The sequence below is a fragment of the Liolophura sinensis genome, chromosome 11 (assembly GCF_032854445.1).
Source record: "Liolophura sinensis isolate JHLJ2023 chromosome 11, CUHK_Ljap_v2, whole genome shotgun sequence".
NCBI classification, from domain to species: Eukaryota; Metazoa; Mollusca; class Polyplacophora; order Chitonida; family Chitonidae; genus Liolophura; species Liolophura sinensis.
In genome coordinates this window covers 19,464,819-19,487,066 of record NC_088305.1, presented here as the reverse complement: position 1 = coordinate 19,487,066, position 22,248 = coordinate 19,464,819, and the positions used below count along the sequence as shown (strand labels likewise).

The 22,248-nt window shown below is 40.8% G+C and overlaps 1 protein-coding gene across 1 annotated transcript in view; it reads right to left on the bottom strand.

Annotated features, from left to right (window-relative positions):
• LOC135477526 (cilia- and flagella-associated protein 69-like) overlaps window positions 1–22,248 on the bottom strand; it is a 30,376-nt gene that overhangs the window by 5,312 nt on the left and 2,816 nt on the right. The window contains exons 3-19 of the mRNA XM_064757666.1: window positions 21,949–22,014; window positions 20,823–21,009; window positions 19,573–19,671; window positions 17,608–17,681; window positions 16,786–16,864; window positions 16,131–16,311; window positions 15,093–15,268; window positions 14,394–14,515; window positions 11,733–11,952; window positions 8,436–8,600; window positions 7,790–7,905; window positions 7,035–7,153; window positions 4,874–4,955; window positions 3,711–3,903; window positions 3,094–3,231; window positions 2,289–2,365; window positions 926–1,123 (exon numbers count right to left, since the gene is read on the bottom strand). Coding sequence (XP_064613736.1) covers window positions 926–1,123; window positions 2,289–2,365; window positions 3,094–3,231; window positions 3,711–3,903; window positions 4,874–4,955; window positions 7,035–7,153; window positions 7,790–7,905; window positions 8,436–8,600; window positions 11,733–11,952; window positions 14,394–14,515; window positions 15,093–15,268; window positions 16,131–16,311; window positions 16,786–16,864; window positions 17,608–17,681; window positions 19,573–19,671; window positions 20,823–21,009; window positions 21,949–22,014 — 2,292 coding nt within the window. The remainder of the gene's footprint in view (window positions 1–925; window positions 1,124–2,288; window positions 2,366–3,093; window positions 3,232–3,710; window positions 3,904–4,873; window positions 4,956–7,034; window positions 7,154–7,789; window positions 7,906–8,435; window positions 8,601–11,732; window positions 11,953–14,393; window positions 14,516–15,092; window positions 15,269–16,130; window positions 16,312–16,785; window positions 16,865–17,607; window positions 17,682–19,572; window positions 19,672–20,822; window positions 21,010–21,948; window positions 22,015–22,248) is intronic.

Genomic DNA, 22,248 nt, shown 5'->3' with positions numbered 1-22,248 from the left:
ATGATGGTGGGAGGAAACCCATGACCATCCGCAGGTTGCTGCCACACCTTCCCACATACGGTCAGAGAGGAAGCCAGCATGAGCTGGACTTGAACTCACAGGGAACGCATTGGCGAGAGACTCCTGGGTTATTACACTGCGCTAGCGCGCTAACCAACTGAGCAACGGAGGCCCCCCAGAACATTAAAGGCTCTGATCCCAAACTTTAATGGTGACATTGTGACTGTACAAAAAAATTTAAAACATGCAACTCAAAATGATGCTTTCTATGAGCTTTTAAATTTGTGTGAAAACTTAACTTTTTATTGGTAAACCATCATATTTTTGTTTAATTTACTTGTTAGGTTTAATACAGCATGTTCAGTTTGGGGAGCCCAAACGTTTTCCAAAACTCTACCATCGTTATGGCCTTGGTTACTAAGTACTGAAACTGACCAAAACCTCCCAAAAATGCAATGGCATAAATTATTACCATTGGTGGTGAAGATTATGTTTTCACATGAGGATAACAGCCCACCTTCCAAACAAACCAGAAAACATCTTTCTAACACGAATACTAAGTATCAGACAAAATCAGTCCCTTATTCCTGGAAGAAATTTTAGGTGACAGTGATAATATAAAATACAGTTTGAAGTGTGAACCAGTCTGATGTACCCTGAATCTCACCCTTATGTACTATAAATCTTCAAACTTTTGACATGTTTGCAAGGTGTTTATTCAAGCATATTCTGAAAACACCATTCTGTGTAGACTGAAAAAATTATACTTTTTGTAAATGCCCTGAAAATTGGCCGATCGAACCAATGTAGTTTGTAGGTTGCCAAAATCATATTAAATTTATTCATAAATTGCAGTTATTCTTTCACATATGGAAAGATTGAGGAATTAGGGTAGTGTTGTGTTGTAAGAGTTGTCCCCGCTTACCTCAGCATAGAACTCCTGCTCTTCGATAATGTCCTGATTGCTCTGTGCTTGGAGAAGCTCTTCCTGTGTGCTGGCCACAATCTGAGCACGGTCCTCAACTGCGCGTGAAATCGCCTCCAGTGCTTCCCTATCTGGCGTCACTGGACGTACATTCTCCACTTCCAGCTCATCAATCACCTCTGTGAGCACCTCGCCCATCTGTGGACAGAGTTAGTGATAGTCAGCACAAAGTTCAATTTCTGATAGCTTTGAATAAAAAAAGACGATTTTTTCCCCAATTGTCAGTGACATAGAGTCTAAAAATAATCAGAGGCCCATTCCACTAAGCCATTCCTGAAGAGTAAAAATTTGAAACACACTAATAATTCCTATAATAATTTGGGGGAGCTAGAAATTAAAAGTTTGATCACGTAATAAATATTATCTTAAGCCCAAATTTCAACTCCCAGTATCAAAACTAAGCATTACAATGAAGTTCTTTGAAATGGAAAATTACAATGAAATTTTAACTCCGTCAAGAATGGCTTTATGGAATCGTGCATGAAAGCTGACTGAGGTCAGCCTAGATATTTTGCACTCCTTACAGCTTTGTTCATAAGAGCTAGAGTCAGTTTTGGTTTCGAAAATTGATCAGAATAAGTATGATGGTTGGTTGCATCAACATGGTACTTGATTACTTTTTCGCCATTTTCGTATTTTTGGGCGAGGGACTAATTAAATGGTAAAAATTAGGTACAATGCTATACCCTACACACTGATAAAATCACAACATTCATTTATCTGTCTGGTTTTACGATGTGCTCGAGAACATTTCACTTATACGCCAAGGCCAGAATTATGATGGGAGAAAACCTTGCAGGTCCTGGGAGGAAACAAACAAAAGCAACGTATCTAACCTAACATACACTTGAATTAAGCACCATATTTCCTTTTAGTACACACATTGAAACAAGCACAGCACTGAAATATGAAAAATTCCCAACACCTCTTCTCTTTACGTGATAAATATATACAAGTCAGTACATTCTAAATCCCAAAAATTTGCCACTGACAATTTAAAAGAAATTTGTTTAAAGCCAGTGAATTGTTAAATTATAGTGCTTGAAGGTTACAAACTGAAACTGATGCGAGAAGTTTAAAGTATGTTCTCGACAAACACATCTTAATTTTATATTTGAAAGAGTTATCTACCCTGAATGTGACTTCAACACGGGTTATCTGCCCCTGGGTGTTCCAAAAGGCAGAAACAAAGCAGCTGACTTGGACCACATTGCCATGTAACTGAGTGTATCTAACCTACACAGCATGAATCAAACTGACTGATTTATAAACTATGCCTATAATACTAAGAATTCACCAATACCTTGAACTCCATGTATTTTTCTATAATTGTCAGTGTGACATGATCTGTGACATCCAGTCCTGGCAAATCTGTAAATCCTGAAAACACCAAGGATAAAACTCTGAAATGTCTGCTGTTTTTAAAACAAGGTCTGTTTTTGCCTTCAAAGGTATTTTTGCCTTTCAAAGATGTTATATGCTGGCTATAATTAGAGTCACTGTCGCACACTGGTTATGGACACCAGAGTCCCTCTTAAGCAAAAATCCACATTTTGCCCTGTGTAACTTGAAATATTGATTGAATTTTTATGTGTATAAACATATTATGAAAGCTAAGAATGCTGATTTCAAAAAAAAACTAGAAAATGTATCTAACTTTTGTAATAGTCAAAATAAAAAAAATTATTATAAATAAAAAATTTACAAGCTATAAATAAAAAATTTATAAATTATGCCTTTTTTTTGGTGAATAAGGGTCAAAAATTTTAAACAGGATTCTGTGGATATACAGAATAATTTCAGAACATAATAAAACCTGTAATACATGTGTATTAAAAAAGTTACAGGAAAATAAATATTTGAATGGCATTTTTCACTTGTACAACACCGGCCAAGTTTCATTGGTGGAGGAAGCCAGAGTAACCTGCGTAAACCACTGAGCCAGTTACTGAAAAAGTTTTCCACCAGTAACGTACAGATCTGCACACCATACCAGTGGAAAACATTTGGTCTACAACAAACGTTAGACTATGCAAACTGCCCCATAAGAATAGTTTGTGTTGTGAATGTCCCCATTATTCAGGAGTTATGTGCTCCTGGCTGCTCACCCAGTTTACAGAAGAGGGAGTACAGCTTGGCTCTCATGTTTTCCGAGACATCCACAATGGCCTGACTAGGGCAGTGAGCAGAGAGGGGTGTCACCCCAAGCTCCTCTTGTAGGCTGGTCCTCAATGGCTGGTTCAGGTCTGGTAACAGTAAAACACAATAGTGATGTCAGCAAAGACGTAAGCCAGGACTTGTTTATTTATTAAATCAAATAAAATTAAAGTTTCGGCACACCTCCCACCCACCAATCACCCCTCACACTGCCTGACTGACCTGCTATAGCCCTTGTGGGCTACCCCTATCTGTTACTCCTGTTCCTGCTAAATACACATCCCCCCCTTGACCTCCCCCCCCCCCCCACATAGCCTGACTGACCTGCTGCAGCCCTTGTGGGTGCCTTCTTCACCTTTATCTTTTACTCCTCTTCCCGCCAGATACATGCCCTAGCCCCCTTAGCCACACCCACCCACACCGGCTTAATCTCCCCCCACATAGCCTGACTGACCTGCTATAACCCATTTGGGTTCCCTTTTCACTCGCATCTCTTGCCCCTCCCTACCCTCCAAATCCCTCCCATCGGCACTACACACTCAATCTTCCTTCACACAGCCTGACCTACCTGCAATAGCTCCTGTGGGTTCACGCTTCACCCCCATCTCTTGCTCCTCTTCCCGCCACATCTGACAGAATAGGTGAGCAGCAGACATGTTTTTCTTGCCCCTCCAGGTTAGCACATGGTGCACAGTCTTTGGGTTTTCACACATGTCCAACAAACACCCCACAATCAGGTTGTGCATGTTTTTGGGGCAATACTGATAAAATAATAATAATAATAATAATTCAAATTTTCCATCATGACATAATGCAAATCTTTCTGAATTAATGCAAATCTTTCTGAATTAATGCAAATTCTGAAATTTTACACTTTTTCCAATAAGATATCATCCTACCTTCCACACAAGCCTCAAAACACCTGACAAAGATTAACAGAGACCTCTCATGATTCAGGTTAAATGAGCAACTTAGTCATTATCTAAATTTTAAGTGAAATACAGCACTAGTATATACATGTATCTATTTATTTATTATAAACATACTGAAAGATTTTTTACTTATATTTATTTATTTATTTGATTGGTGTATTACATGATACTCGAGAATATTTCACTTGTACAACAGCAGCCAGCATTATGGTGGAAGGAAACTGGCCAGAGCCCGGGGGAAACCCATGAGCATCCACTACTTTATTTCTTCTACGAACTAGGTAATACAGAAGCAGTATATAAGACCACTGGCACACTCTGTCACCAGATACCTGGGGGCAAACATTCTTGACTTACAGTCACAACCTAACCTTAAAAAAATGGTACAAACATGGAAACTCCCTGGTACATGTAAGTGTGCTTGTCATGGATGACCCAACTGATGTCTACTACTGAAAGAAATGCTTTTGAACAGCACCTTGCCTCAAATAGTATGTTTCGATGCCACTGTAAAAATCTCCAATGTATTAACAGACATAAAATTTAGTAAAGATCAAATATTTGTGGATTTCTGACATAGGAATTACTGGACTTGCCTGATTCTTAGGGTTCTATTGATCTTAGAAAAGTGTTTTGAGGTGTATTTTAAAACTAGAATGATATGCTACTGGAAAAAAATGAAAGTTTAACTTCGTCCACAAAGTAACATTTTATGACTTTTATTTGCCTCTTGGGGTGAAACTTTCAGTGCTTACAAATGAGTTTCCCCAGATTGTCACATGATTTTTTGTACCATTACCTGTAGAAGATCAATCAGCAAGAAGACACCTTCCTTCTCCAGTAGGTAATCCTCGGTAATGTAACACCCAACAACAGCACACCTGACGTAACAAGACAATCACAGGTGAGTCTGAAGGTAATACATACCTGTAGCAGCATAGTTTATAATGCCCGTTACCATGAATACTGCATACAGATTCTAATTCCACTAGTATTAACACAATCAAGTATAAACAATGCATATCTCATACATGCACATGTAGGTAGAAATATAAAGTGCCACTAACAAAGTTTCTGGAATACCAATAGAACACTATCTGCTAAAAATGAAAATTATAGAATTCATACTGTAAATCTTCAAACTTTTCGACCTCTAAAGAACTCTTTCAGTGAAATTTATGCATGATGAGACTCATGCCAAAATGTTGTTTTTTTTTTTTGGAGTCACTAAAGATGCAGGCTTCCTAAAACTGAAAACTATTTCTCTACACCCCATAGTTCTCTCAGAATGTTTCAAAATACTGGTTGCAGAGGCAACTGAAAAGAGTTAGAGTACACATATGCACATAGATGTAGTTGTGGTTTTAAATATGCTAGCGTTCTATCACCTTGACCACAGTAGCCTCTCCGTTTGCTGCATGTTGCCCTGTAACTAACAGAACTTACAGAATGTCTTGTATTTGTGCCTGAAGCTAGCATGCTAACCCCTTGACCACAGTAGCCTCTCCGTTTGCTGCATGTTGCCCTGTAACTAACAGAACTTACAGAATGTCTTGTATTTGTGCCTGTAGCTAGCATGCTAACCCCTTGACCACAGTAGCCTCTCCGTTTGCTGCATGTTGCCCTGTAACTAACAGAACTTACAGAATGTCTTGTATTTGTGCCTGTAGCTAGCATGCTAACCCTTTGACCACAGTAGCCTCTCCGTTTGCTGCATGTTGCCCTGTAACTAACAGAACTTACAGAATGTCTTGTATTTGTGCCTGTAGCTAGCATGCTAACCCTTTGACCACAGCAGCCTCTCCGTTTGCTGCATGTTGCTCTGTAACTAACAGAACTTACAGAATGTCTTGTATTTGTGTCTGTAGCTAGCTTGCTATCCCCTTGACCACAGTAGCCTCTCCCTTTGCTGCATGTTGCCCTGTAACTAACAGAACTTACAGAATGTCTTGTATTTGTGCCTGTAGCTAGCATGCTAACCCTTTGACCACAGTAGTCTCTCCGTTTGCTGCATGTTGCCCTGTAACTAACAGAACTTACAGAATGTCTTGTATTTGTGCCTGTAGCTAGCATGCTAACCCTTTGACCACAGTAGCCTCTCCGTTTGCTGCATGTTGCCGTGTAACTTACAGAACTTACAGAATGTCTTGTATTTGTGCCTGTAGCTAGCATGCTAACCCTTTGACCACAGTAGCCTCTCCGTTTGCTGCATGTTGCCCTGTAACTAACAGAACTTACAGAATGTCTTGTATTTGTGCCTGTAGCTAGCATGCTAACCCTTTGACCACAGTAGCCTCTCCCTTTGCTGCATGTTGCCCTGTAACTAACAGAACTTACAGAATGTCTTGTATTTGTGCCTGTAGCTAGCATGCTAACCCTTTGACCACAGTAGCCTCTCCGTTTGCTGCATGTTGCTCTGTAACTTACAGAACTTACAGAATGTCTTGTATTTGTGCCTGTAGCTAGCTTGCTAACCCTTTGACCACAGTAGCCTCTCCGTTTGCTGCATGTTGCCCTGTAACTAACAGAACTTACAGAATGTCTTGTATTTGTGCCTGTAGCTAGCATGCTAACCCTTTGACCGCAGTAGCCTCTCCGTTTGCTACATGTTGCCCTGTAACTAACAGAACTTACAGAATGTCTTGTATTTGTGCCTGTAGCTAGCATGCTAACCCTTTGACCACAGTAGCCTCTCCGTTTGCTGCATGTTGCCCTGTAACTAACAGAACTTACAGAATGTCGGGTATTTGTGCCTGTAGCTAGCATGCTAACCCTTTGACCGCAGTAGCCTCTCCGTTTGCTGCATGTTGCCGTGTAACTAACAGAACTTACAGAATGTCTTGTATTTGTGCCTGTAGCTAGCATGCTAACCCTTTGACCACAGCAACCTGTTGCTCTGTAACTTACAGAATGTCGTGTATTTGTGCCTGACAGACAAACAGTCAGAAGAGGTACTTTACCAGATACAGTCAACTGTGGCCAGCAACAGGCGGTGATGCCCTAGCCCACCTGACACCAGCCGTGGGTCCGTCCTCAGGTAGGCCACACACACGTTCACACCCTCAGTACCAAACAGTTCCTGTAACACAGCGTTAGGCCACATCAACTTAAATTGTCATTTTTGTTAAAGCCTATTGCCACTATAACATGTGAAAACCACAACACAGGTATGACACTGTTATGGTTACTATGGCTGTGGTGATAAGGTTTGTGGATATTTGTCTCGTTCATCAGCCGGTAGTCAGAAAGGGCAAATAGCCTGACTTCATCATCTTCAACACCACTTAATAGTACCACAAAAATAAAAATCAATAGTATCGTTGCTATGAAAGAGCCCAGAGCTCAATCAAACTTTGTCTGACCAAGCCATATACTAAGTGAGATTTATTTATTTATTTATTTTTATTTCTGTTAGTGTTTTACGCTGTACTCTGCTGAGAGAGACATCCAGGAAACTGTTCAAGACAGAAAGTGAACAACAAAGTTTATCCCAGATAAAACAATGAAACAGCCAAAACTTGAAAATGGCATGTAACTTATTATTGTGAAGCCATGTACCAAGTTTCATTTCCATACAATGAACCATTCTGACAAAAAAGTCTGCAAAACTGTTTTGTGACAGGCAGGTGCATACATATAGTCCCCCCCCTCCCCCTCCCACACCCACTGCACTGGGTAGCAGCAGAGGGCTACTAAACAACCATTTGGTACTGACCTTCCTGTGCATGTCACCGTCGCAGAGTGAGGAGAGGATGAATAACATATCTGACTGCATCTCCACATCAATGGCATCGTCTTCATCCTCACTGCTTGTGGCATTGGTCAGTATACCTGTACAGTCAAACGGCCAACACTTTATTTATTTGTTTTATTTTTGCCATACAAATTCCAGTTTTTATTCCCATGATTCTCCCCCCCCCCAAAAATGTTGGTTGACATTAGAACAATATGCTCATATAAAATTTTCATGAGTATCATGCTCTGTCAACCATGGTAAATGTATTTATTTATTTATTTGATTGGTGTTTTACGCCATACTCAAGAATATTTCATTCATACAACGGCAGCCAGCATTATGGAGGGAGGAAACCGGGCAGAGCCTGGGGAAAACCCACGACCATCTGCAGGTTGCTGGCAAACCTACTCACATACAGCCAGAGAGGAATCCAGCATGAGCTTGACTTGAACTCACAGTGACCCATTGGTGAGAGGCTCCTGAGTCATTACGCTGGGCTAGCGTGCTAATCAACCAAGCCACAGAGGCCCCACCATGATAAATGAGTTCATATATATTTTAACACAATGTAACTGACAACAAAAAATGTATTTCTCCAAAAGCGTGACACAAAAAATGTCGGTACCTGATATCTGATTGATTGCCCCCTGGTCCACCAGATCCTGGAGCACTCTCTCATCTCCAGTGGATACCACGCTCCTTAGCAACCTCACACAGTGCCTCATCTGAGCCCTTTTGTTACCACGGCCACCACTTCCATGGAAACTGTTACCATGGCCTCCAAATTCATCTGGATGAAGTCAAAATAAGAGTTAGATTAGAAAATGAGCAAAGATGTTGTATGAAATGGAACCTGTATTTAATAAAACCTTGATAAACTTAATTTTCACTTTAAAGAATACATGGAACAAGCTACAAAAAAAAAGATTCTCAGCACCTTCTTCATATGTAAAAAAAGGCTTCACTGAAACTAGTTTCCTAAAACCCAAGCAGTTGGTCTAGAAATTTAGTAGCCTGCAGTCGTGTTGTCAAGTGATAGCTACTAAAACACTGCAGGCAAATCTGGTTCTGTGTTCCCAGTAACTTGGTCAAGTACATTATTGCCACAAATTCCTGACCATTTAAGCTATTAAATTCACCTCAAATATTTTCATTCTCTTGGCATAACTTTCTTCATTTTCCTAACATGTACTGCCCTGATAAGTCATATAATGATCCAGCATGAGGGGACATAGGCTGCTCTAACAGCACACACACTCCCTCCGACACCACCCCCAGACCCCTCACCACACCTTAGTTCTCACCTGGACTAACACACCACCCTAGCATCAGCAGTATACGTGTGCTGACCTGACAGGTCATGTAATCTTCAAGCATCAGGGGACATAGGCTTCTCTAACAGGACACACAGTCCCCCTGACACCACCCCCACACTTCTCACAACACCTTAGTTCTCACCTGAACTAACACACCACTCTAGCAGCAGCAGTATACATGTGCTGCCCTGACAGGTCATGTAATCTTCCAGCATCAGGGGACATAGGCTTCTCTAACAGGACACACACTTCCCCTGACACCACCCCCACACTCCTCACCACACCTTAGTTCTCACCTGGACTAACACACCACTCTAGCAGCAGCAGTATACGTGTGCTGCCCTGACAGGTCATGTAATCTTCCAGCATCAGGGGACATAGGCTTCTCTAACAGGACACACAGTCCCCCAGACACCACCCCCACACTTCTCACCACACCTTAGTTCTCACCTGGACTAACACACCACTCTAGGAGCAGCAGTATACGTGTGCTGCCCTGACAGGTCATGTAATCTTCAAGCATCAGGGGACATAGGCTGCTCTAACAGGACACACAGTCCCCCCGACACCACCCACACACTCCTCACAACACCTTAGTTCTCACCTGGACTAACACACCACTCTAGGAGCAGCAGTATACGCATGCTGCCCTGACAGGTCATGTAATCTTCCAGCATCAGGGGACATAGGCTGCTCTAACAGGACACACACTCCCCCAGACACCACCCCCACACTCCTCACCACACCTTAGTTCTCACCTGGACTAACACACCACTCTAGGAGCAGCAGTATACGCATGCTGCCCTGACAGGTCATGTAATCTTCCAGCATCAGGGGACATAGGCTGCTCTAACAGGACACACACTCCCCCAGACACCACCCCCACACTTCTCACCACACCTTAGTTCTCACCTGGACTAACACACCACTCTAGCAGCAGCAGTATACGCGTGCTGACCTGACAGGTCATGTAATCTTCCAGCATCAGGAGACATAGGCTGCTCTAACAGGACACACAGTCCCCTTGACACCATCCCCACACTTCTCACCACACCTTAGCTCTCACCTGGACTAACACACCACTCTAGCAGCAGCAGTATACGCGTGCTGCCCTGACAGGTCATGTAATCTTTCAGCATCAGGGGACATAGGCTGCTCTAACAGCACACACACTCCCCCAGACACCACCCCCACACTTCTTACCACACCTTAGTTCTCACCTGGACTAACACACCACCCTAGCAGCAGCAGTATACGCGTGCTGCCCTGACAGGTCATGTAATCTTTCAGCATCAGGAGACATAGGCTTCTCTAACAGGACACACAGTCCCCCAGACACCACCCCCACACTTCTTACCACACCTTAGTTCTCACCTGGACTAACACACCACCCTAGCAGCAGCAGTATACGCGTGCTGCCCTGACAGGTCATGTAATCTTTCAGCATCAGGGGACATAGGCTTCTCTAACAGGACACACAGTCCCCCAGACACCACCCACACACTTCTCACCACACCTTAGTTCTCACCTGGACTAACACACCACTCTAGCATCAGCAGTATACGCGTGCTGCCCTGACAGGTCATGTAATCTTTCAGCATCAGGGGACATAGACTGCTCTAACAGGACACACAGTCCCCCCGACACCACCCCCACACTCCTCACCACACCTTAGTTCTCACCTCGACTAACACACCACCCTAGCAGCAGCAGTATACGTGTGCTGCCCTGACAGGTCATGTAATCTTTCAGCATCAGGAGACATAGGCTTCTCTAACAGGACACACAGTCCCCCAGACACCACCCCCACACTCCTCACCACACCTTAGTTCTCACCTGGACTAACACACCACTCTAGGAGCAGCAGTATACGCATGCTGCCCTGACAGGTCATGTAATCTTCCAGCATCAGGGGACATAGGCTGCTCTAACAGGACACACACTCCCCCTGACACCACCCCCACACTCCTCACCACACCTTAGCTCTCACCTGGACTAACACACCACTCTAGGAGCAGCAGTATACGCATGCTGCCCTGACAGGTCATGTAATCTTCCAGCATCAGGGGACATAGGCTTCTCTAACAGGACACACACTCCCCCAGACACCACCCCCACACTCCTCACCACACCTTAGTTCTCACCTGGACTAACACACCACTCTAGGAGCAGCAGTATACGCGTGCTGCCCTGACAGGTCATGTAATCTTCAAGCATCAGGGGACATAGGCTTCTCTAACAGGAAACACACTCCCCCAGACACCACCCCCACACTTCTCACCACACCTTAGCTCTCACCTGGACTAACACACCACTCTAGGAGCAGCAGTATACGCGTGCTGCCCTGACAGGTCATGTAATCTTCAAGCATCAGGGGACATAGGCTTCTCTAACAGGACTCACAGTCCCCCCGACACCACCCACACACTTCTCACCACACCTTAGTTCTCACCTGGACTAACACACCACTCTAGGAGCAGCAGTATACGCGTGCTGCCCTGACAGGTCATGTAATCTTCCAGCATCAGGGGACACAGGCTGCTCTAACAGGACACACAGTCCCCTTGACACCACCCCCACACTTCTCACCACACCTTAGTTCTCACCTGGACTAACACACCACTCTAGGAGCAGCAGTATACGCGTGCTGCCCTGACAGGTCATGTAATCTTCCAGCATCAGGGGACACAGACTGCTCAAACAGCTCAAGCTCTCTAACTGAAGTTCCTCGAACTGAGCTGGGGTCCACTCCCGGGGTCCTGTCTGAACATCATTACCCCGTACGTACGAGAAGAGTGCCAGCATCAGGTGACCTTCTGCCAGGATCTGTGGGAACAAAGTAGACATACATGTACACATCAAGGCTTCATTTACCATCTCACTGGCTTAAACAGTAAGTAGGTATAGCGTGTGACACAATGACAAATGACCCTCCACTATTAAGGTCACAAGTTTAAATCCAATCCTTGCAAGTCAGTACATGCTTTATGTCTAGATATTTGTCTGGTTTCCGCAGAAGTACTGTAAATGACTCAAAATTTACCTAAACTAACTCCAACCTTGACAGGCAACTTAAACAGATGTCAAAGAATGTTAGTTTTGGTGATGAAATGGATACATATGCAGAAATCCAGCCATCACAAGTTCCACATATATGTACAAGTACATTGCAACAATTTTGAAATAATGTATTTCTGTGAATAAGATGTAAACATTTCCTGCCAGCTCAAAGTCATGTGTCTGTAACTGACAGCTTAAAGAATTCAACATTGACCAATTATATTATTTATTTTCAGTGACCCGCCCCTTGGAAAAATCACAACTGTATGGTTTAGGCGGGAATAATGGTTGATTGGCAGCTCAGTCCGAATATATTAGGAAATTTTCTCACATGTTGCCCTGTACTGAAAGGGTTCATTCAGGGGACCAATGTGGGCTATATCACAATGATATCACACATTCAGATATACATGTAATAGATATGAAAAGACAGAGGGTGAGGAAATAGCTGCAAATTTAGTCCCATGTTTGAAATGTTTTGAATATTGGGAGACATCTTGGGAAGAAAATGTCTACAACACTGTATCCATGTAGGCTCACGGTACCTGCGTGGTGATTGAACATAACACTTTCACTTCTTCAAGAATTCAAACTGTACATCCAGCTTGTCAACCATACACTGAATTAAATCCTTGGACAGAGTTTTGTTTATAATGACTTTGTGTGACAAACAGGGTGGACGTGTAGGCCTATACACTTGTGCATGTATAGACACAATCACCGTTTTGAGCCTCAATGTCACCTACTGAAGTCAACCAGCCTGGACAGATGGGGACAATGTCTGGCTTGCCCTGAATGGGAGGGAATTATCCTTTGATGTGACTTGTGGTCTTATTTTCATTTTGAGAGATCTCTCGCCAAATCTGGTCTAGCAGACCGACTTCAGAGAATTCACATGCACCTCCACAGTGAATTACTTACAACTTTCTACAGACAGAATTAGTTTGTACATACACAAACCGATTATACTTATTTCTTTATAGCTTAGCCATTTCAGTGAATTAAACTACCACAAAAAAAGTCAAATTGGGTGTATTTAAGTGATTTCATAACCACTGAAGGTATTGTAAAACACATTTGTGGTTGAATCAGGTCTACAGTTGTAGTGATTGACAGGTCCCTTGATTGTGATTTGCATACGGTACCAACTCAGCATTTGTTTATATTTGAACACTCGGTCACTTATACAGACTGATACTTCATTCTCCGCACAATGGAAGCTGTTATAACATCATCAGAGTTAGAGTTAAGGTCATTAGAGTTTACACTGGTAAGGTGTAATAATGTCTGGGTGTACTGGTATACAAAGTAGTGATGTGAAAATGGAATTTATTCCCACATACCAAGCATAAGCGAACGATGAGTCTTGCATGTTTGGTGCAGAAAGCCATAGTCCAGCCAGAACTGCCATTGTTTTAGAGTATTTTATAAGTTTTATTCTTCGCGTTATACACGAATTTCACAATGAAAAATAAACAGGGTCATACATTGGCGGTTTTATTTTGCGGAAAACCACCAAATATGTATGTACACGTCGGCCTATGGTATACAGACCGAACAAAGAGCTTCAACATTGTTTCAAATACATAATGGCAATTTCACCAGTTTTTACAAGCACGGTTCGTTTCCTCAAGAGACCGATAAATCAGCAGAGAAAAGCAGCCATAAGACTTTCTACACCTTAGATTAGTAAATTGAGTACAGTGTTCAGTTGTTTGAACAGACTGTAACAAATGTTATTGTCCTCGCGGCTGAGTGAAGCTTCCAGCTGTTGGGCAGCCAGTCTTCATACTTCAGCAGAGAGGCGGCTTGGCCAGGAATGGACAAGGGAGCAGTCCAGCTGATCCGATGTACGACACAGCAAGCATATCCTACACTCCCAAGGCACAGCCAAACACTGGACTCCGTTCTGACTTTGAGCTCTTCCCTAAATAATTTCCTACCATTTGATTGATTTAGTTTATTGATGTTTTATGCCATACTTAAGAATAATTCACTTGACGGCGGTCACCATTACTGAGGAAGGGAACCACCAGTAAGAGTTGGACATCAACTGCATTGGTAAGAGACTCCTGAGTCACCGAGCCTCTTACCACAGTAGTTACTGTCCAGCTCATGCAGGTGGATTCTTCCCACCATGTTGAGCTACCATGATAACCACAGAGGCCCCCTATCAGATACAACAGACACAGTTCTAATATACTTACTGGCAGTACAGCTGGGTCCTGACTCAACATGGCTAATAGGTTAAACAGCAGTTTCTTCAGCTCAAAGTCCTCATGGGTCTGAGACAACTTCAGGTGCTTCACCAGAACATGGTTACTTTTCACTGCTCAGCAAATGTAAAACAGACATGGCAAATGTAAGACAAGAGAGGGAGCCATCATTACCCAACTCATTAATTTCCACTGAGTGTGAACCTTTTTTGGAGGGTAATTAGGTAAGATGAATTGGAGTGAACTTATTTTATTTGAAACTCATTTAGCATATATGTATCTAGGATTCCATTTTTTTCAGCTTTTCCAGGGCCAATAATTCACATTTTTCAGGACACTTACAGAACATATTCTACATTTAAACAAGCGTCAATCAATGTAGCAGTGCACCAATCAAATTTCAAAGATGCTGGGAAGCAAATTCCTCCAATATAAAGCCAGCATACTACACATATATACTGTCTAAGTCCATGTTGATTCTGCAGTTTGTGTAATGACCAGCCCACAGTGTCACCGTGTGTGTGCCAAGCTGGTTATCTTTCAGTTCAAGGTTTTCACAGCCCAACCACCAAAATAAAAACTGCTTTTAACTTTGAAAGCCTGGGAAAGTTACTTTCAATTTCCAGGCTTTTCAACTGAAGGCTCTGTACAAACCCTGACTATGCTCACTTAAAAATCAGAAGTTTTTACCTTCCTGAAATGTTGCAAAGAGGACAAGCTGTTTGGCAAAGCCTGTTTCTATGAATGGGGCCTGAGGACAGAGGGAGGCGACGAGGGAGGCGATCACCAGCAGATCGTTACGGAGCTGTCTGTCATAGTGGCTGTAACCTTGGGTGAGCTGGAAGATGTACGCATCTCGCAGCTGGCTGTGGGGGCAGGGACAGAGGAAAAAGCAGTTAGTACACAGAGTTATAAAGTAAATGATCTAAAATTTTGCATGACTAGATTGCACATTTTGCACGACTAGATTGCACATTTTGCTCGACCAGATTGCACATTTTGCATGACTACATTGCACATTTTGCATGACCAGACTGCACATTTTGCATGACTAGACTGAACATTTTGCATGACCAGATTGCACATTTTGCATGACTAGATTGCACATTTTGCCTGATTCTGAGAGTTTTACTGAGCTTACAAAAGTGAACTCAGATTATTTTAGAAGGCAGTATGATATACTACCACGGAAATGCAAGTTCTCTCAGAATCATGCAAAATGTGCAAAATGTACAAAATGTGCAAAATGTATGAAATTTTAGGCCATTTATCATCATTGTTTTAACTCTAAGCAATGCTTTTGTGATTCATATAAAGTAAAAGTTGACCATTTATGAACCATTTAAAACTACATGAAGTTTCGGTTGATAACATCATGAATATGTTTAGCATTTGTTATTTCCTTCTTAGATGATCTGAATACTGTGGCTTTCATCAAATGATTCAGAGCCACAATTGAAGCATAAGGAAGTGTATTCGAATATGTATCCTTGGATACGGATTTAGGTCAGAAGGTTTGTCAGGTTCTTGGTGAAGGTCGGTGGTTTACTTTGCACACTCTAGTTTCCTCCACTTATAAACTACACCACAGTCATCTCAGTAAAATATTATTTATCACAATGTTAAACTCAATTAATCTATCAATCAATCAATCAATCAATCAGTTGTTGAGTGTTTGAGCCTTGTAATGTAAATACATTAAAAAAAAAAGGTTTAAAGTGATCTCACCTGATACAGTCGAGGTTGTTCAGCTGCTGAGCTACAGTGTCCCTGTCTCCATGGGTCAGCAGGTTCCACAGGACGTCCACTGAGCGGAACAAGAGTTGACCGCTAGGGTCAGAGGTGTCCATCAGACGGCTGCAGATCCTCTGGGCAGCCCCGCCATTCAACATCTCATTACAGTTCTTTTCTGTAAGCACAAACAAAAATAAGAAATGTTCATCACTAACATTTCAGCATCTCTTTACAATTCTTTTCTGTGAGCATAAACAAAAATCACCAATATTTATCATTAACATACTGTAATCTAATCATGTGACCGGCCTGGATAGCACAGTTGGTATATCCAGGATCCAGGATTCGGGAGTGGTAGATCCAGGGTCAATCCTCAATCAGGGTAAAACCACAGACCTTTTGGCAAGTTACTTGAGAACTTGCCCACATGTGACTAAGCTAAGCACAACACATTGGTGGAAACCAAGCGGTCTTCAACAACCTCCCAAACAGCCACATGTACACGAGCATTATCGACTGTTTATAGTTGCCAGTAGGTCACACAAGCAGTGAGAGCTGGGGAATCCAAACATTCCCTGTACAAGGTCAGGAATGAATCTGTACTTCATATTTCTCATCAATGAAGCAGACATCCTAATGAGAACATTACCTGAGTCTTTTGAGAAGTTCTGCAGTACGTTCAACACCTGAATCTTCACATCTGTATCATTCTCCAAAAGAGCAAGGGACTAAAACAGGGGTGAAAGAGGCATAATTAACAATTTTAAGGGCCCACAAATAAACTTTTGCTTGTAGACAAATTATGTCTTGTATCTCTGATCTGATTACTGTTTTAATTGTCATACTCAAGAATTTTTATGTTGGATTTGACATTTAGATTGTAGGAGGTGTGTCAGTAATATTGCACTCCACAATGGTTTTAATTATAGGATTTATCTTGTTCAAGTAATGAAAAATGGGAAAATGATAATCTGATTTAAAAAAAAGAATGGTTTTGGATAAAATGAAATGAAGCAGTGTCGAAGGCAAAGTTGGTAACTATCCTCTAACAACATTGAAAGAAATACTCAAGTCTAATTTCACACGCCAATGTACTGATATATATTGATAATGTACTCATAATATACTGATAATGTACTGACAATGTACTAATAATGTATTGATAATGAACTGATAATGTACTGATAATGTATTGATAATGTACTGATAATGTACTGACAATGTACTGATAATATATTGATAATATACTGATAATGTATTGATAATGTACTGACAATGTATTGATAATGTATTGACAACGTACTGATAATGTATTAATAATGTACTGACGATGTATTGACAACGTACTGATAATGTATTGACAATGTACTGATAATGTATTGACAAAGAACTGATAATGTACTGACAATGTATTGATAATGTACTGACAATCTACTGATAATGCAGTTAAAAAGGAAGATTTATATGTTACCTTGACCAAAGTTTCAGCAATATCACTGTCCTCTACAATTCTTCTGTTATAATCAAGATTGGTCCCTTTGTAATCTGCAAAGAAAATCTCATTTTGCAAAGAGTTTACCAGTGAGGTCATCACATTAGCATATAACAACTGGTTGTCAGTCATATTCAGATGACTGTGTAGACATGTGTACATAAATATCAACAGTGGTCCAATATTACAATGACCGTTTAAAGTGCTATTATACAGTCATGTTTAATGTGTTCATTTGATAAAATTATTAAACCTGGGATACCAATTACAAGAAGTATCCGACAATTACAAGGAGAAGCATCTGACAATTACAAGGAGAAGTATCTGACAATTACAAGGAGAAGTATCCGACAATTACAAGGAGAAGTATCCGACAATTACAAGGAGAAGCATTTGACAATTACAAGGAGAAGCATCTGACAATTACAAGGAGAAGAATCTGACAATTACAAGGAGAAGAATCTGACAATTACAAGGAGAAGCATCTGACAATTTCAAGGAGAAGAATCTGACAATTACAAGGAGAAGAATCTGACAATTACAAGGAGAAGTATCCGACAATTACAAGGAGAAGCATTTGACAATTACAAGGAGAAGCATCTGACAATTACAAGGAGAAGAATCTGACAATTACAAGGAGAAGCATCTGACAATTTCAAGGAGAAGAATCTGACAATTACAAGGAGAAGCATCTGACAATTACAAGAAGAAGAATCTGACAATTACAAGGAGAAGACAAAAAATTATAATTTTTATCATGACATATACAACCAAAATAGAATACTGGTACATTCAACTGATATACCCTAATTCATCAACCTTTTCGCATATGACAGAGCAGCTTTCAGTGCAATATATGACAAAACTACAATAGTTGGGTTGGTTGATTTCGGGGCTTCTCAAAAAGTATAATTTTACCAATCTACACAGACTAATGCCTTCAGAATATGCTTGAATAAACACCTTGCAAACATGCAAACAGACTGAAGAATCGTCCTGTATACGATGTTTCATGTTACACTAGCAAATGTGAGAACACATGCATATGTATCACATTATGGCAGCAACCTAGCTAGGAAACACTAACTGGTTAACACTCACATTATGGCAGCAACCTAGCTAGGAAACACTAACTGGTTAACAGTCACATTATGGCAGCAACCTAGCTAGGAAACACTAACTGGTTAACAGTCACATTATGGCAGCAACCTAGCTAGGAAACACTAACTGGTTAACAGTCAGATTATGGCAACAACCTGGCTAGGAAACACTAACTGGTTAACAGTCAGATTATGGCAGCAACCTAGCTAGGAAACACTAACTGGTTAACAGTCACATTATGGCAGCAACCTAGCTAGGAAAGACTAACTGGTTAACAGTCAGATTATGGCAGCAACATAGCTAGGAAACACTAACTGGTTAACAGTCACATTATGGCAGCAACCTAGCTAGGAAACACTAACTGGTTAACAGTCAGAAAAGACAGGCTGAAGCTACATGTCCCATAATACACACATTTAAACTCTTCTTATTTTTTAATATTTGCGAGACCCTACACTGAACATATACAATGTAACCACTCAATAAGACATTTGTTTTATGTGTTGCTCTACCATTAACTGGTAAGATGAGCATATATGTATTAGACGCTGAAACAGGATTTTGTTAATTCATATATGACACTACTAGAGGGCACTGTGGTAGCACAACAGCTAAATGTACAACCACACACTTCGGGCTAAGGGACAATTCTCTGCATTTGTGTCGTGTCTTGCAAAGGTGAAGAAAGGTGAAAGATAAAAAGATGAACACCACCAAAAATTTGACAGACTGGTGCTTGGTCACAGGTTCTAAACAAATTCCTTCTGAAATCTATGCATAACTACAACAGGAAAGTTTCCTACAGACACTCAGAAAAATAAACACCCTATAAACTGTACTTACTCTGTACTTGTTGTTGTTGCTGTTTCACACAGTAAAAACTGTTGAGCGTTTTACAGATTTCCAGTCTCACAGCACTACTGGGTACTCTCATCAAATAACCTGGAGAAAAAAAGCCAGCCTCATTCATTGTAAGCCTGATATAGCTGTGTCAGCAAACAGGTCATACGCACAGCACTACTGGGTACTCTCTTCAAATAACCTGGAGAAAAAAAGCCAGCCTCATTCATCGTAAGCCTGATATAGCTGTGCCACCTCACAGGTCATACCCAAATGGGATAAACAACAGCATAGAGCTGTTAAGACATTTAGGCCATGCAACAAAAGACTTTGGTGCCAGCCCTGCAGCAATCAGTTCAGTTCTAGTTTTCTTCATGTATTGTTTTCGAGTTTTAAGTTTTCGACTTGAAGCCATTCCTTAAGTTCACATAAAGTGTCACAAAGGTAATGTGGTCATATGGGTTTGTTGGTTCTTCAAAGAAGAAATTTTGCTATATTTACCACTAACAATCATATTCGTACCAGTAAACATCCATACGTCTACTTCATAAATAAACACACAATATTAATATGACTGTCACAAATGACACTGTTCTTAGGAAACAAAATCCTCCATACAATGTCTTTTGACATTATCTTGTCCATTATAAATTTATTTGTCATTTATTACATAGTCTAAAACACAAAACTGAAACATTACGGTCATTATGGCTGTTTTTGGCTCTTAAACAAATTCTCACTTCCCCCACGGAGTGGAAACTGTAATAAAATTCACATATATCACTAGCTAACAACACCTCACTGAGCCATGTTCTTCATGTGTATAATTACAAGTTTATTCAGCAACAAAAAACTTTGCGAATAACTGCAGTCCATGAAGGGGAAAGGATGACTTGAATGGGTAAAGGGATAATTTATCCCACATAATGGTAAATCAGGTCCAAGCTGTACTGACCCATACTGTCTTGTGTTGCATGAGTCCTACATCACTGATTTTTCCATAAAACATCATCTCAAAGGCAGGAATAAACAAACTGCAGAATACATAATTACTGTATGCTGGAAAGGATTCACAGTTTTCATATTATTTACTGCTTAACTAACTTTTATTAAAATATAAAAAAAAAAAATGTTGGGCTGAGCATGAACAAATGCAGGCCCTACTTGCCATTTGATCATTTGTCATGCATTCACTCTGCCTTTAACAAATTTAAAGTTGCAAGCTGTTAACTATATATGAGGAACTAACTGACCCAGTTGTGAGACGGACTCCTGGAGAATCTGCCTGAAGGCCAGCTGGTCTGAGGACTTCTCCTGGAGGAAGGGCAGGCAGCAGAGTTTGAGGATGTCACACAGTGAATCCTCGTACATGGGCTGATCCTCAACTCTGTCTGCACACACATTTAGGATCTTGAACACCTGCACTAAATCCTTCAGAGGCTGAGGGGCTTGTTAAGAAATTTCAGGTAGATGTGAATGACTGGCTTCAGCTAATCAAGCATGAACTAGTAACTAAATTATTTCACCTTTTTTCAAGTAACACCCTAGTTAAGAAGCCACTTTTCCTTGTTTACTGTTTTAACTTGAATTGCTTCCATTTATGGTCTGTGTTTTCCAAACGAGTGTTGGGAAGATAAGAGTTATGAAAAATAATATTTTTCGATGGTTTCCCCATTAGAGATATAGCTGTAGAGCTACCATGTTTGTGATAAATGGAATACGCTCCTTCAGAGAGGTAGTAAGGAAATCTGTATACGGTTTTAAATGTAGACTTGACCCCTTGTGGTTTTATGCACTTTATTCACATCTGACCTATTCACTAGGTCAGGTATCCTAGCTATATGGCGGAGGACACTTTATTGCTCAAGGTAGTACCTTACTGTGCATTTATACCTGTCAAATAAGTTATATATCATTAAATCTGTTTTTCTCCATTAATTTGTGATCTTGGCTATTCAGTCTGAAATAAAGAATTATTATTACATTATATATGAGCATTCAGGAGTAATGAGGTATACTGACACACCCACACATATACATGTACTCTTTAGTTCAGACATGCTCACAGTATGTCTACCGCTACAATCTAGGGGAAAGTGCATAAGGAAAAAGTCTGTAAAATACAGTAAAAATTAAAAACATCAAGCAATGTTCTTGAAAAATTGATCAGATGATGCCCGTAGAGGCAAAAAGGTGGGTTCTGATGATGTTTACTGACATCCCATTATTAGTTATCGAGGAAGATTTCTCACAAGATTACAACACACATGCACACATGATACTTCCACTTACTCACAGATCTGTGAAAATCAATATTAGCCCTTGTTTTAATTTACAAGATAGCCTGCTTGAAAAGAGGAGTGTGTTAGAAAAGGATACAAATCCCTTGCTGTAATGCCTTATCACTCGCTTCAGTGCATGGACATGTCTGTCATACAGCATTGCCTAAAAAAATAACAACAAAAAATTTCTTTAAAACTGTGATATGATATGATTACACTTGTATGACAATGCTTTACGAAAGTACATTTAGAAAAGAATGTCATAAAGGATAAAAGATGAAAGAGCGAACAGAAAAATAAAGGGAATGGAACAACTTCAGTTACATTTGTATGCAAAACATAATATAACCATGATAACGTAATGAACAGCTGCATAAACAAGCAGTGATAATCAACA